General features: G+C 26.2%; 3 protein-coding genes across 3 annotated transcripts; 2 read left to right on the top strand and 1 right to left on the bottom strand.

Moving 5' to 3' along the window:
• Positions 1-5,869: 5,869 nt before the first annotated feature.
• OCT59_001946 (uncharacterized protein) lies at positions 5,870-6,346 on the top strand (the record flags this gene model as incomplete). Its single annotated transcript, XM_066144168.1, has 1 exon — positions 5,870-6,346. One exon carries the CDS (start codon positions 5,870-5,872, stop codon positions 6,344-6,346), a length of 477 nt encoding a protein of 158 aa, XP_065995357.1.
• Positions 6,347-6,790: 444 nt separating this feature from the next.
• OCT59_001947 (uncharacterized protein) lies at positions 6,791-7,108 on the top strand (the record flags this gene model as incomplete). Its single annotated transcript, XM_066144169.1, has 1 exon — positions 6,791-7,108. One exon carries the CDS (start codon positions 6,791-6,793, stop codon positions 7,106-7,108), a length of 318 nt encoding a protein of 105 aa, XP_065995358.1.
• A 7,584-nt stretch (positions 7,109-14,692) lies between these two features.
• Positions 14,693-16,422, bottom strand: OCT59_001948 (uncharacterized protein). Its single transcript, XM_025316072.2, has 4 exons — positions 16,198-16,422; positions 16,062-16,110; positions 15,896-15,975; positions 14,693-15,809 (listed from the first exon to the last, which is right to left on the bottom strand). The coding sequence occupies exons 1-4, from the start codon at positions 16,286-16,288 to the stop codon at positions 15,199-15,201; spliced, it is 831 nt and encodes a 276-aa protein (XP_025181454.1). The 5' UTR covers positions 16,289-16,422; the 3' UTR covers positions 14,693-15,198.
• Between the last annotated feature and the right edge of the window lie 306 nt (positions 16,423-16,728).

Raw genomic sequence — 16,728 nt, forward strand, 5'->3', positions numbered from 1 at the left:
TTCTTCTTCACTACTAGTGCTCTACATGAGCCAAGCCAGCTCATGAGCTTTTAAGCTGAGCCAAGCCAAGCTAAACCAAATTGCAATTATAGCTTGGCTTGGTGCTGCTTAGCTCAATTTATTGAAAATTAAAACTAAAGTTTCAAAACGTGATAACTTCGCCAATATTGCTCCAAATTTAATGAATTTACTACCATTCGATTCCTCTTGATGAGACGAATCTAATGGTAGTAAAATCATTAAATTTAAAGCAATATTGGCGAAGTTATTTCGGTTTGAAATTTTAGTTATAATAAATTTTATATGATTTTGAAAATGAGCTAGCTTGTAAGCTTTTGGAACAAGCCAAGCTGAGTCAAGCTGAGCTAGCCCTTGGCTTGGCTCAAGCTGGCTCATGTAGAGCTTTATTCACTACTATTACACTTATTTTTTACTTTAATCATTTAAAATTGGAATCTCTTTATTAGTAATATCTTCAAGTTTTTTGGATTAAAATAAGATCTCATATTATCAATAAAAAGTAAAATTTTTCAATTTTTCATACGAAACTAATTATCAAGATAGTGAAACTATTTAATAAAGATATTAAATCTCATTCAAGTCTTTGAATTAACATAGCAAATTATAGGAAGTGCAGATTTATTAATGTTTTTAAAGCAACAGGAATTAAGCGATTTTTCAATAACAAGAGGAGGAACTAGTGACATTAACATACATAGGTCGAAAAGTGAAAAATCAGGTACCAATCGGTAACTGATTGATGCCTGATTTTTCACTTTTTGACCTGTGATAAAAAAGAACTGAAAGTTGATTTTTATCCTAATAAATTAATATACAATGTAAATTTAAGAAAAAAAGCATATGGTGCCAGAACTCTATACTTAAAAATGTTTCAAATTTTTAATTTATCACGTGAGAAGCACAATAGCCAATAAAAACTCACAATTTTAGACAAAAAATAGAAAAATCAGATACGAGCATGTACAAAAAAAGAAAAAAAAGGAAATCGGCTAAAGAATAAAGTAGAAAGTAGTATTTATTTAAGAACAATTAAGCTAAAATAGGGTTGAATTTAGACTTTTAAGTAAATTAAGGACATTTTAAGCCATTTTAAGCCTTAAAATAATTAAATGTCAGTACGAATTATGTAAATTCTCATAAAATAAATGCATTTATGTGACTTTTTGTTTCAAATTTGAGCCAATCATATAAAAATAACCAAATTTCAAACGCTTATAGCTTTTTATGTAGATATTTTTTTGAAAATCTGACCGGTAATTTAATAGTACTTGTCTTGTAGAACAAAGTTACCAGTTTATTTCTTTGAAATTCTATTTTATTAAAGTGTTGAAAGATTTATAATTATCACAATTTTATTTTTGAGTATAGAGTTCCGGCACCATATAAAATAAATAAATTGCAAAATTAATTTTACTTCATAAACTTGATGTTTTACTTTTTTTCAGCCAAATACTTTATCTGTACTAAAAGTTTTACTCAGTTCTATTCAAAAAATAAGCCTGTTTCATCTGCATTATAAATATCTTTCCTATTATAATTAGCTAAAATCTCTTGCAATTTTAAATGTTCATCTGATAATGTAATTAATGGTACACTATTCGCTTCACCAGAAAAATTAATTTTACAAAAACCATTACATTTTTTAAATTTATATACCTAGCTATTATCACATTTTATTCTGTCTTCAACTCCTAATGATCCTACAAATTCTATACCTTTTTCTTGTAAAATCATGTTACTAAAAAGAATATCAGCAGTTACAGCCTGACAAGTCCAAAGTTGCATAACTTTATCTAATACTAAAAATAAAACAGGTCATTGGCAAAAAGTATATGTTGTTTGAAAATTTGAAAGAACTGCAAGTCATTTGTTTTAGTCTTACTATATTTTAGCAATAGTTGATCTGTCAATATTTTTTTCAGTAATATTTTGTGTTAAAGTGTAAATAGCGCTCCGCATGCCTGACCTTCGGTTCGAGTTGGCTCGCGATCTAGGTATATCGAGAAGCTGAGCCGCGGCTCATAATAAATTTGGCTCAATTTCATTCGAGCTGAGCTTTGTCCCAGCTCGTTCGAAGTAGGCTGCGGATTATAATTTGTTCATGTTTCAGAACTTTCTTTATTATTGCTAGTGTCACGTGATTTTTAATTTTGGCCGTAAGTGATTGATATGGAAATTTCCTTTTTTGGAATCCTGTGCAATGTATTTCCCATTTTTGATAAGAAATAAAATTGCCTTTTTTAGATTGTATAACATTACTCAGATGTGAAAGTTCCCGAACAGGTCAGCCAAATCTTGCGTAACCCTGACCTAACCCTGACTGAAATTCAGGCATGCGTATAAAGATTGACCTGACCTGATTGACCTGTTGACCTGAAACTATTGATTCTACTATATAATAAAAGTGAGTTGCAGTATTGCGATTCACTTTTTTATATAGATTCTATATAAAAAAAGTGAGTTGCGGTATTGCGATTTACTTTTTTATATTGATTTTATATATTAAAAGTGAGTTGCGATATTGCGATTCACTTTTTTATATTAATTCTATATAAAAAAAAGTGAATCGCAATACCGCAACTCACTTTTTTTATACAAAATCAATATAAAAAAGTGAATTGCAGTATTGGGATTCACTATTTTATATGATTTTAATATAAAAATGTTGAATCGCAATATTTCGAGAAAAAACGTTGCGAAAACGTTTTTCATAATATTATATTAAAAAAATGTTTCATAACGTTTTTTTTTGATATTTCAATAATAACATTGCGAAAACATTTTTTTCATAATGTTATATTAAAAAAAACGTTTTGCAATATTTTTTTTTAATATTTTAATAAAAAACGTTGCAAAAACATTTTTTTTCATAATATTATATTAAAAAAAAAAAGGTTTGTACCGTTTTTTTTCAATACTTTAATAAAAATAGTCCTGAAATTTTTCAGGTTTTAGGTCAGGTCAGGTCAAACAGACAACCTGATATAACTTGACCTGACCTAACCTGACCCATTCAGAGCTCTACTTAGATGTTCAAAAAAGGAAATTTCCATATCGATTACTTAATTCTGGCCAAAATTAAAAAAATCACGAGAAATATGCAGAATTTGATAAAAGCTCAGTTCGGCTTGAGGTTAGCTCAACACGAGCCAATCTCAAAAATTCTAATTGAGCTGAGCCAGCTCAAATTTTGGCTACAGTTCAGCCAACTCGTGCGAGCTTTAAGTGTAAAGCAATATCAATCTGTTTTTTATTTAGATTTGCTTGCATATATTCACATATTTCTTTTTTAATAAAGGTACGGGATCTTTTTATCAAACAATTAGATGGTATTTTAAAAAAAAATGAGATAGGAAATTGTTGGAAAGTACCAATTTGACTACTATTATATATTGGGTATTTTTATGGTTTAAATAATTTCACAATTTTCATAATACGTATTACTTTATTAACGTGTATATCTTATGTTTAATTTCATAATTTTGTACTTATTAAATGAAGTTTATAAAGTCTTTATAATTTGTAATAATTTGTATTACTTTATAACTTATTATAATTGGTTAGTAATTATAAAGAAGGAATTTTTTTATATTTATTATTTCTTTGGACTAATACTTTGTTATAATTGTAACTATAAAACTATTGTAATTATAAAGAAGTATTTTTTATATTTAAAAAATTGGGACCAATAAATAATGTAACTAAAAAGAAGTTGTGAATATATAGGGGGTGACAAAACCCTGCTTACTTATAAAATAGGTTACCTCCAGACTTAAGGTAAAAATCATATATAAAATTCTTTCATATGGGCTGATTTGTTTTTGTATTTGACTTAAGGTAAAGGTTCATATTTAAGAACCTATTTATAGCTTAGTAGTCCATAGGTACAATTAGTTGACTAACGTATACCAACTAACTGGTATGTACAACCTGACCAATTATCACTACAACTGCCATTTTAGTTTGACCTTAGGATAGTCCTTATTCATCAATGGAATACTAACTGGCTAGTTATAACTCTCTACTCATCCTTTATCCATTTTAAAGGCAAGACAAGCTCGAATTTATATGCCACCCTGGCATGTCTTAGTAATGGAGGACTTTCAGTGTCAGATGTAATGGCAATCATCTAAAAACCCTTCTGTACCAACATTCACACTTCAGAACTGAACTAAGGTTCACTTAAAGCCACTACAGCCCCACAATTCCTTAGTCTCAAGGATATGGGCTGATTTGTTTACTCAGCATTAAAAAGAGTTATTGATTGATTTTCACAATTTTTGTTATTCAAAATTGTTTTGTAATACCTAAAAATCATCTGATTGATGATCACTTGACTAAATAATAAGTTAAACAAAAATTTACATTTGCGAAACTTAAATTATTAAATATAAGAGCTGTAAAAAAACCCATTTCACTAATAAAAACCCATTTCTCATATATATGGAATTTTTAACATATATTATTAAAAAGTAAGTATATTTTAATAAAATATAAAGTAAAATAAAAATTTATATAGCCTTAGTAGCTATAAATGTTTATAAAAGTATAATAAAAATATCATATAAAAGATGGTATCATAATAGATATTTTCAAACAATAAAAATAATTATTTTATGTCAGAGTTTGTATTACCATCTTTAAATGCAAATATATCAAGATTCACTGATCCGTTTTCTATAATTTTAGGCTCGTTGGAAAGCCCTTGTTCTGGACTTTATAGGCGAAAAAAGAGCTCGCCGATTGAATCATTAGATCCAGAGATATTTACGTTTAAAGTTGAGGTACGAACTTTTTAACATGCTTAAATGCAAATATCTTGGGATTTACTGATCCATTTTTTATAAATTTAGGCTCTTTGGAAAGCCTTTGATCTGGTCTATATGAATGAAAAAAGAGCTTACCGATTGGATCACTGGATCTTGAGATATTTGCGTTTTAAGTTGAGATACAAATTTTTAACATATATAGTAAGTGTTAAGAATTATATTAATTTAAAAGAAATATTTACCAAATTATAGTATAATAACATTAAATAAAAATTTTTTAATACTCATTTCCAATTTACTGTATATTATATAGTATTTTGTATAATAAAAATGTAATAAAATTAATTAAAGGTAGACAAATTATACTTGTAGCCGAAACCTTTTCACGTGATTTTCAGCCACATCTTTAAATCAAAATTAAGTTAAAAAATGATAAAAATTAATCTCTACATCCAGCTGAAACTATAATATAAAGTCTTTGAAGTTTCAGATGGATTTCTGAATAGTTTTTAATAATTTATTATAATTAAATTACTGAAAGACCGAAACCTTGTCCAGCTTCATGAAGGTTTCGGCTACATGTATAAGACAAATCAGCCCATATATGCTGATCCTACTATAAAAGGAAATTTTATGTTATATTGTTATGATTTTTTTCCTTTTTAGCTAATTAACCAATAGAATTTAAGAAAAAAGTAAGGTAAATAGAGATTAAATAAATAAATGGGGGTCCAACTTATAGGTTACACAGCCTGATTAATGATCGCTAAAACTGATACCATATATAATTTTATATGTAATACTATAAAATGTGATGTTACTCTTTCTTTAAAATGGCAAATTGATTGAAAATCGATTTAATAATAAAAAAATACGAAACTTTATGAATATCTATTTTTTTTCAGTTTTCGTGTTTATATTTCTTAAAAAATAAAATCAGCTATAAAAATATCTTAAATTTATAGGAAATTTTGATATTTACTTAAAAAAATGGTAAGCAGCAAAAGAAAAAATATACTTTTTAAATAATTTTAATAAAATATTTACAACTATTATCATTGATAGTCACAAAAAAATACATGAACGAAAATTATGATAATTTACCACTATCAAAACGGCAAAAAAAAGCAGAAGCATTGCAAGAACTTGTATATATTAGGCCTGACCTCAAAAGAAAAACGTTATATTTTTTTCATAAATATTTTGAGGGTATGTTTATATATGATGCAAAAGAAAAGAAAGCTTATGTGTATAGCATTAAAGATGATCATAAATTTGATTCATTTTTTAAATGGATAAATTGGTTGAAGAATCAAGGTTATTTTAAAGAAAAAAGATCAGCCATTGCTACTATTTTTTTGAAATCCAATTTTACTAGTCTGTCAATAGCATCTATTCTCCATACAGATTATACACTATACTGGAAAGCAACATCATTGATAAATACTATGGATATTCTATCAATTCAAGAAAAAGTTTTACCTGAAGGAGAATTTACCGGAATTGCAGTACAAAAAATTATTGGAGGACTTGAATTTAATTTTTTTAGAAAGTGACAATAAGAAAAAAAATTATTAATTCTAACTAGAAATAATGTGCATAGATATGAAGTTTATGTATTTGATCAATTAGTGCAAGAAAAATATCTTTCTGTTTCAGTTAAAGAGATAGAAAGGATACTTAATGAAATAATTAATTTTATTAAATATATTTTTGCTGTTAGCATTTGTCATCATGGAATGAGTACAAGTGGTAATATATTTTTAAATTAATTAAATTTATTTTATTTTATTTTATTTTATTTATTTATTTAATTTTAAGGATTTGAAGATGTAATACGCATTCAAGGTACTCAACTTGTTAGTAATAAAAAAAATCATCTTCCTTTTACTTTAATAGAAAGAATAGGTCAACCTGATGAAATATATTGAAGAATAAATTGCATACTTATAGTAAAAGAAGAAAGTATATGTAAAAATTGTGCAAAATTAAAAAAAACAATGCAGCAAATTCAGAAAAGGTGTTTAACAGGACCAAACTTTGTAAAAGCAATACATACATCAAAGGAAATTCTTATAGAAAAGGTTAATCAACAAAGAAAAGTTATCAAGAGACAAAATGAACTAATTATTGATTTAAAAAAGCGTCTAAAAGAGAAAATTGAAAAGGAAGAAGAAAAAGTATCAAATAACATTACGAATATTATTCATACTGTTATTAAAGATGTTATTAATAAATCTATAGATATTTCTACTCTTCATCCTATTTTCAGGAACTTATTTGTATTCAAATTGGTAAACCAAATGGAACAAGATTAAAGCTCTGAACGGGTCGGTTTAATCCAGATTATAGATGGTTCGGATTAGAGCCAAAATCTGTAAGAACTGAACTGAAAAACTGGCAGTTCGGTTCAGTTTAATCCGATTTTTATAAAAATGTGAAAAATCGAATAGCCATCCATCTAGTGATCGTACAAAATTGAGCCATATATCATTGGGTTCGTCTCAATAAGACGCGTCGAATGGCGGTAAGATCATGTCTCTAGCATCTATAGATCACATGTTAATCTACGCTAAATGATTTATAAATAATTAAAATTAGCAAGCTATCTATCAGTGCTAGAGACATGATCTTAGCACCATTCGACACGTCTCAGTGAGATGAATCCAATAAATATAAATTTGTACGTGTATGACTACTGAATGGCGAATAAAGTCAAGTTTCACATTTTTTTAAAATTTTCAAGTGTTAAAAATTAAAAATCCTGATACATGAATTTATTCGTCATCCAATGGTCGTACAAATATGAATTAGAACTCATTGGATTCGTCTCGATAAGACGAGTCGAATGGTGGTAAAATCACATCTTTAGCATCGATAGATAGCTTGCTAATGCCAATTTTTTATAAATTATTTAGCATAAATTAACTTACGATCTATCAGTGCTAAAGACATGATCTCACTACCATTCAACTCATCTCATCGAGACGAATCCAATGAGTCCTAATTCATATTTGTACGACCATTAGACGATGAATAAATTCATGTATCAGGATTTTTAATTTTTAACATTCGAAAATTTTAAAAAAATGCGAAACTTGACTTTATTTGCCATTCAGTGATCGTATATGGACGAATTTATATTCATTGGATTTGTCTCACTGAGACGCATCAAATGACACTAAGATCATGTCTCTAGCATCGATAGATAGCTTGATAATTCCAATTATTGATAAATCATTTAGCATGAATTAACTTGTGATCTATCAATGCTAAGGACATGATCTTACCGCTAGTACCCTAGCCATGGCGAAAAAAAGTGGCAGACATGTGACTTTTGGCCTGCATTATGGCATTATGCACTAACACGTGAAAATAAACAGTAACGGATAAGGGGTGACGAATAACTTTTTACATACTTGAAAAAAACTAAGTCCCTAAGATAAATATAAAAAGGGAAATGCGGTGGGTGTGACAGTTGTGATGAATAAAATGCAGTCACATGTCTGCCACTTTTTTTTTGCCATGACTAGAGGACCCCGCTTACTTCTAATAAAGGTCTCCGGGCAAAATTTCAGATTTACTAGTAATTTTACCAACCTTTCTTATCTCATAATTTTACCATATATATATAGTGACCTTTTAAAATTATATTAAATTTTACCTTAGATTTTCAGAGACCTAAATTTTTTTAAATATTAAATAAACAAAATATTTTATAATCATTACAATAAATTTTAAAAATTTTTTATTTTTACTAAGTTTAATTCTTATTCTTTAAAGATAAATAACTTTTATTAGTAAAAAAAGTACTTTGAATTACAAAAATACTATAAAAAAAATCTTAAAGACACACATCTTTAACTTTACTTCGAAACTATTATTCACTTACTTTCTTTAAAAAAATCTAATTGATTTTTTTTTAAAAAAAATAAATTCGTAATTGGTATTATTATGAAAAAATGCTCATACCCCATAAATATTAATCCAACTGCTATGAAAATATTTATCTAAATATTTTCGACCTTGCCGAACAACTTTACTTAAGCATGAAAAAGTGATTTCATTTGACCAAAGTGCCCAAATTACGCCCTATAATCACTGATCGGGAAAATAAAAAAAATTAAAAGTGCGAAAATTGCTCGTATTCCGTAAATATTAAACTGATTCTTATGAAAATTAATATTCAGGTAGTTTAGATCTCGCCGAACAATATTACTTAAGCTTAAAAAGGTGATTTCATTTGACTAAAATGCCCAAATTACGCTCCGAATTTAATAAACAAAAAACGTAAATTTTAAGTTAATATTAAAATAAAAAAATGCTCGTATGCAATAAATATTACTCCAACTGCTATAAAAATTCAAATATAAGTAGTTCGACCTTACTAAACAACTTTCTTAGATAGTAAAATATGATTTGATTTAACCAAAGTACTGAAATTAAATTCTGAAGTTGCTAATTGCTGTACGAATTTTTATATTTTAAAAGCTAATTTTTGTAATAATTTTCAAAAAGATAGTGCTAATGCAAATAAAATTAAAAATATAAAATGGTTTTTACAAGTATAAAGAAGAGAATAAATTTTTTATTTTGAGAAAAAATTATAAAACGTATATTACCAAATATTGTAATAATTGTTGTACAATATTTCAAATTAGTATATATAAGGTAAATATTAAATTTTATATACAATTTTACCTTATTATTTACCGAAACATTTGTAAACTTATATTTGATTTTACCTTATAAAACCGGAAACCTATTTTAACTTTACCTTACATATCCGGAGACCTTTATTTGTCATATATATAATTTTACCTTTATCTATTAAGAGACCTAAAATTTTTTTTTAATATAAATTTTACCTTATATTTTCGGAGACCTCTATTAGAAGTAAGCGGGGTCCTATGACTAGGGTTTTATCTTACCACCATTCGACGCGTCTTATCGAGACGAACCCAATGATATATGGCTCAACTTTTTACGATCACTAGATGGATGGCTATTCGATTTTTCACATTTTTATAAAAATCGGATTAAACTGAACTGAACTGCCAGTTTTTTGGTTCTAATACCCAAACTGAACCAAACCGAATTTTGAGCTAGTTTCGGATCAGTTTCCTGATTTAGCCTGAACCATTCAGAGCTTTAAACAAGATATCATCCAATGTAAGATTAATTTTTTTTACATATTGATATTAAAAAACTCAATTTTTTTTATTTAATAGGTTTTTACGTTAGGCTATATCTGTATACAGTAGATCTGGCCATGCAGCATATGATGCAATAAAAACAATTATACGTTTACCATCAATTTCTACACTTAAAAGTTATATTAATGAATGTGAATTAAAAGTCTAAAACTGACCTGAATGGCAAGATAAAATTGCTTATCAAGCCTATCAGAAAATAATTAAAAAATATTAAGATGGGTTTGGACAGTGGCAAATAAAACTGGCAAACTTACGCTGTTAGCAAAAATCAGGTCACTATTAAGAAAGCTGGAAAACTGATGGGATGACATTACTCAGCTTTGGTAAACTATAGGCAAGGCAAATGGAATATTATAGTAGAACTTCGTATTCATAACATACTAATTTATTTTTTATTAGTTTTTTCCCTTTTTAAAATTTTTTTTTTTTTTTACCCTGACTTTTTTGTTATTGTTCTTTTTTTCTTTTTGTATTCGAATTTGAGTTTTGTCTGCAGTAGCAGTGAGTCCTTAAGGGCATTCAAGGTGTAGACTAGGAGAATGGATTTCATTTAAAAAAGGACACCTTCAAGGTGAACTTACTTCCCTAGCTTAAGTTCTTCACTGACAGTACATACATGATTGCTTCGATGAAGTTAGTGGGTGGTGTAATTCTTGCAGTAAATTAGGATTTTGATTAATTGTACGTGTATTGTATTAGCTTGTCTTATTTAAATCTTAATAAAGAATTATATGTGCTGCAGCAAAAAAAATAAATAAATAAATAAATTTTGAAACTTTATTTTTCTCTTTAAATGATAAAATTTTGAAATTAATTTCGACAAATTTTTTTAAAAAAAAAAAATTAATTTTTGTAAATAGAACCTCCAGTTTTATAAACCAATTTCAAAACTTACAAAACAAATAAAATTAGCAAGTTCATTTAACTTTGATTTTCTAGTTAAAAATTAGATTTTTTTTATCTTTAATTTTTAAACAAAATGGTTTTAAATATTTCAAAAAATTTTTTTTTGTTTTAATTTTTTTTTTATTAAAATATTAACTAATATTCCAATTTTTAATATTTTTATTTTACAAAATATTTTTTAATGCTTCATTTAATTTTTTTTATATTTTCAATTAAAACATTAATTAATGTTCTGATTTTTTTTTTGTAAAACTATTACTTTAAAAAAATGTTTTCTAATGTTTTTTATTCCAGCATGAATACTAATATTTCAGGTAAATTTCAAAAAAAATTTTAAAACTTTATAAAAACTTTTTTTTATTTTTATTAGTCCTAACATGGATATTGATATTTCAAGTAAATTTAGAAAAAAAATTTTGAAACTTTCTTTAATAAAATATTTTTAATACTAAAAAGTGTTTTTTTATTATTTTTTATATATAGGAAATCGGTTCTAGTATGGATACTGAATTCCAAAGATAAGTTTCAAAAAAAAAAATTTGAAACTTCTTTAAAAAAACATTTTTTAACATTTTTTTATATGTAATTGTAAGGATATCAGTTCTGGTATGGGATATCAAATTTAAAGGCAAGTTTTGAAAAATTTCTTCAAAACTATTAAAAAAATGTTTTTTAATATTTTTTTTTACATTTAATTGTAAGGATATTAGTTCTAGCGTAAATACTAAATTCCAAAGGCAAGTTTCAAAAAAAACTTTTTAACATTTTTTTTTATATTTAATTATAGTTCTGGTGTGAATACTGAATTCTAAAGATAAGTTTCAAATTTTTGAAACTTCAATAAAAAATGTTTTAATTATAGGGATGTCAGTTCTGGTATGGATACTGAATCCCAAAGGCAAAGTTTTGAAAAATCTCTTCAAAACTATTAAAAAAATGTTTTTTTATATTTAATTATAGGGATATCAACTCCTACTTGGATACCAAATTCCAAAGGTAAGTTTTGAAGAATTTTCTTTAAAAATATTTAAAAAAACATTATTTACCATTTTTTTATATTAATTGTAGGGAAATTGGTTCTGATGTGGATACTGAATCCCAAAGAGAAGTTTTGAAAAATTTTATAAAAAAAATATTTCATACTTTTATATATCCAACGTGGATGCTGATTCCAGATAAGTTTTGAAAAAAAAAATCAAAACTTTATAGTTTCTAACCAAGTAAATTTCAAACCATTTTTGAAACTTCTTTAAAAAAACGTTTTTTTTTTTATATTTTATATGTAGGAAATCCTAATATACCTTTTATTCATGGGGCGTCTTTAAAATATAGTAGGGTGTACGATATTAACGTACGAACTAGCCCGAGTTTGGGAGTTATGCACTTACACGCGATAACGTTAACGTTAATTCTGGCCAGTTCGTACGTTAATATCGTACACCCTCACTGTACATTTTGTTCAATGATCTAAAAAAGTGTCTTTATAGATCTGTTCTAGATCTTACATACTATTACATTTACATATTATTTTTATTTGTTACTATATTTACATTGTCAAACTATTAAACTATTGGAAACTAATAACTATTGCGTCCTTAACGTACAGTGAGTGGGTACTTGCACGTGATAGCGTTAATGTTAACTCCGGGTCTCCGGCGATCAACTTAATTTTTGAAAAATTAGTATTATCTGTTATTTGAATGATCTCAACATAGTAAACTACGTATATAATTATCGTAGTATTATCGTTATGTAAAATAATACGGATCTTAATTTGTATTTCGGAAAAGCTATTAAATTTTTTCATATTGCCGATTATAAAAGCACCACTTTTTTAAAGCTAAACTTTGAGGTGGTGCTTAAAGCATTTGGAATTTTTTTGTACCCGTTAACCGTGAAAATATTTTTGTACACCCATCTGCTATGTTTTACTTTATTTTTTTAAGTGTTTCATCATTAGGAAATTGATGAAAATGAAAGGGAAATTGTAGATAAAGATAGTGAGTGATTCAGCTGATGAATTAGATGAATTTGAAGATGAAGAAATTGTTTTTTCAGAGTAAAATGAGTAAAATGTAAAATATATAAGATTCATTCAATTTTCAAATTTAAGGTGATACTTATATTTGTTTCTCAAGGTTTTTTTTCAAAAGGTCGGGTGGTGCTTAAAATTGGGTGGTATTTATAATCCGGAGAATACGATAATTTACAATCTCTATATCAAATTTGGTAAGATTATAAAGTACAGTACAAATATTTCAATTTACATTTCAATTTTACATTATCAAAAAGAATCAAGATATTACTAGATCAATCAGTCCTTAATATAATGAACATTTCCAGTTTTTCACTTAACGAAGAATTTTTAAAAGAATTTAATTGGACCGATTTCATTATAACTTAAAGTGTTATGAAAAAATTCGTTATAAAAAAAAAAAAAAGCAAAAGTTTATTATCGAGGAGGTTAGACTTGTTTAAAAAATGTTTAAAATGAAAATATTTCTATTATTGAGAAATGTTAAAAAATTTTTGTTTTATTTTTATATTTTTATTTTTTTTTTGGACATTTACAGAATGTATAAAATGTATTGAAAAATTTTGTCAGCAAAAACTTGTACAATTATTTTTTTTTTTGGCATTTATAAATATGAAGGTTCGAGCTATAAATTTATTTTAAATGTTATAAAATGAATTTCAATAATAAAAATAATAAATGTAAGTAATTTGAATAATAATGTCAAGTATGAATTTCAATAATAAATGTAATTTGTCAAGTATGAATTTCAATAATAAATGTAATTTGTCAAGTATGAATTTTAATAATAAATGTAATTTGAATAATAATGATAATAATGTCGAGTACATTTTTTACAAACTTCACATGAACTTTTACAATAATAGCTTTTAAGACATTTTTTTAAAAAACCAGTTACGTGATCATTTACGCGATGACCTAATAATAACAAAGTGCCGGTTTCTTTAAATAGTAATTTCTCAGAATATCTTGTGCGGTATACAATAATTATAATGATGTTCCTTAGTGAATCCTTACTTAAATATTACTTAAATGCTTAAAGTATGGTGTACACTTGAATGGTAGGCAGCGCGACTATCATTGTAACAAACCTACCGGCATAACCTTAGTGTGATTACGTAAATTCAATTATTCACATTATTGGTCATTAACTCTATATACGTTATATATACCAACATGAATGGTTATTTTTTTTTAAAAAAAAATAAATAAATTGTTGAATTATCGATCCCTATCTAATCTCTCTCTCTTTTTTTTTATCGGTAAAGATGTTACACAAATACCAAGAGAATTTTTGTTAAAATTAAAAAAAGATGTACTTTATGTACGACATATGAGTATGTGAATCGTAAAACAAAAATGTCTTATCCTAAAAAAAAAAATATTACTTGAATAATATTTCATTATCAATTGATAAGAAGAAAATTTTTTCTTAATGAAACATTTTTTTAAAAAAATAGGAATTTATATATGAAGAAATTAATATTTTTAATTAATCTCATTATTTATGAATCCCACAATCCCACAATCCCGCAATCCCGCAATCCCGCAATCCCGCAATCCCGCAATAACGCAATCCCGAAATCCCGCGTCCTTGTATGTTGTATCTGACAATATCAGGAAATTCATATAAAGAAATCATACACAAATGGGGCGTGGATCATTTTAACAATAAAAAAAAAAAAAAAGTGAACTAATTCTTTTTTGGAAATTAATAAAAAAAATATTATTATTTCTGATTATTAAGATGAAAACTTTATTAATTTGATTTTAATTAATTTTAATTGATTTAACAAAAAAAAAAACTTTATATATTTATTATTATTATTATTATTATAAAACAACAAAAAAAAAAAAACTTTTTTAATTAATTATACATACATACAAAAAAGTTTTTTTTTTCAGCAAAAAAAAAGGGAAAGGAAAAAAAAGAAATTCCATTTTCCATATTATATACACTATATATAACAAATTCACAATAATAATAATTTAAATAGTTAAATAGTAAAAAAAAAAATAATAAAATTATATATATACGTAATATAAATGTAATATATATATGGGTGGTATATAAATAATTATTTCTTTTTTCTTTTTCTCTTTTTTTTTTCTTCATTAGTGTGTGAAAAAAAGCTTTGTAAGTTTTGCGTGAAAAGAATAAAATGTAATGAATTATATTGAACATAAAAAAAAACGAAGGGTAATTAAAAATATTACAAAATGTATATATATATATTTGTTATGTATATATTTAGTTTTGGGATTCTATGTCATGCTTATCAGCTTTAGGTTCCCCCTTTCCGCATCTTTCGCATGCTTTTATTTCTTTAGGGTTCTCATTATTGCAATTTTCGCATTTGTTAAATTTACGATTAACAACATTAATATTTAATATATTTAATATATGCCAATAACCTGCTGCTAATAAACTACCTAAAGTAGGACCAACATAATAAATCCAATGAGCACGACCGTATTGGTTTGCAACAATAGCGGGACCAAGAGTTCTGGCGGGATTTAAAGAAGCTCCCGTATATGGACCAGCGCACAAAGCTGAAATAAATAAGGACATTCCAATACCAAATGGAGCAAGATATTTACCATAACGTTCACCAGCTAAAATAAGCACAGCCATGGTTAACACTGAAGTTGCAAACATTTCCATAAAGAGACCTTGAGCTACTGAAACTCCATCTGCAAGTAAGGTTGCTGCATTAGGGGCTTCAGGTTGAATCAAGTCAATGAGCCATGATCCAAATAAAGCTCCTAAGAATTGAGATACTATGTACAAAATTCCTCTATGCCATGGAAAATCTTTCGGGTTCGTAGCCATTAAAGCGATAGTAATGGATGGATTGAACACTAAAAAAAAGAATGAGTAAAATAAGCTATCTATAAATGCACAATATTTGAAAAATAATCATGTTGGATGAGGAATTTTCATTTACCTCCTCCAGAGATTGGAGCCCAAATGAACACATTAACAAAAAGTGAGAAACCGAAACAGAATGGAATAGCAAAACCCGGTCTACATAATGAGGAAAAAAAATTATAATGGTGCTAAATAAATAAGAAAAAAGAAAGAAAAAAAATGTATGAAAAAAAAATACTCACAATGGTGAACCAGCTGCATTATTTAAAAAATTTACAGCACCGCCGACACCTGTTTATGAAATTATGAAACAAAATTTTTAACATTTGGATTTTAAAAGGAAAGGATCAAAAGAAGATCGTTGATATTAATACGTACCCATGAATAAAAAGTAAGCGGTTCCAACAAACTCGCCAAAGGCTCCAGCGACATATTTATGTCTTTGGTCTACATTTAAACTTGAAAGCATTTTTTTATTTTTTTTGAATTTAGTTTTTAATTGTACGTTATCGTTAACAAGTCAATAATATTATTCGTAAAAATATATGATATCGATATATATTATTATAATGATTCAAAGAAAATTTGATTTTTTTTCTTTCCGTCTCTTGCAGAAAAATTGAGGGACTATTTATAATAAAACAAATTTTTTTTTTTATAAAAAATAAAATAAAAAACAAGTTTTTTTAATCCTGTACAATATTATAGTATACATAATCATATATAAATATAAATATATATTATATCTTAATATATGTTTATTTAAGTAATATAATATTAAAAAAGAAAAAGAATCAATCAAATGTAATTTTTTTGTTTATATTTTATTTACAACAATAATAATAAACGTGTAAATTAAGATAAATTTTTCAATTAAAAAAAAAAAGTTTTTTTAAAATATATGTTACT

This window comes from Rhizophagus irregularis, chromosome 10 (genome assembly GCF_026210795.1).
Source record: "Rhizophagus irregularis chromosome 10, complete sequence".
NCBI lineage: Eukaryota > Fungi > Glomeromycota > Glomeromycetes > Glomerales > Glomeraceae > Rhizophagus > Rhizophagus irregularis.

Excerpts from the sequence above, each read along its gene's own strand:
- OCT59_001948 (XM_025316072.2), bottom strand. The coding sequence starts at position 16,288 with ATGCTTTCAAGTTTAAATGTAGACCAAAGACATAAATATGTCGCTGGA. Across the intron at positions 16,111-16,197 it reads CGCTTACTTTTTATTCATGG|GTGTCGGCGGTGCTGTAAAT; the intron begins GTACGTATTAAT and ends TTTCATAAACAG. Across the intron at positions 15,976-16,061 it reads AATGCAGCTGGTTCACCATT|ACCGGGTTTTGCTATTCCAT; the intron begins GTGAGTATTTTT and ends CTCATTATGTAG.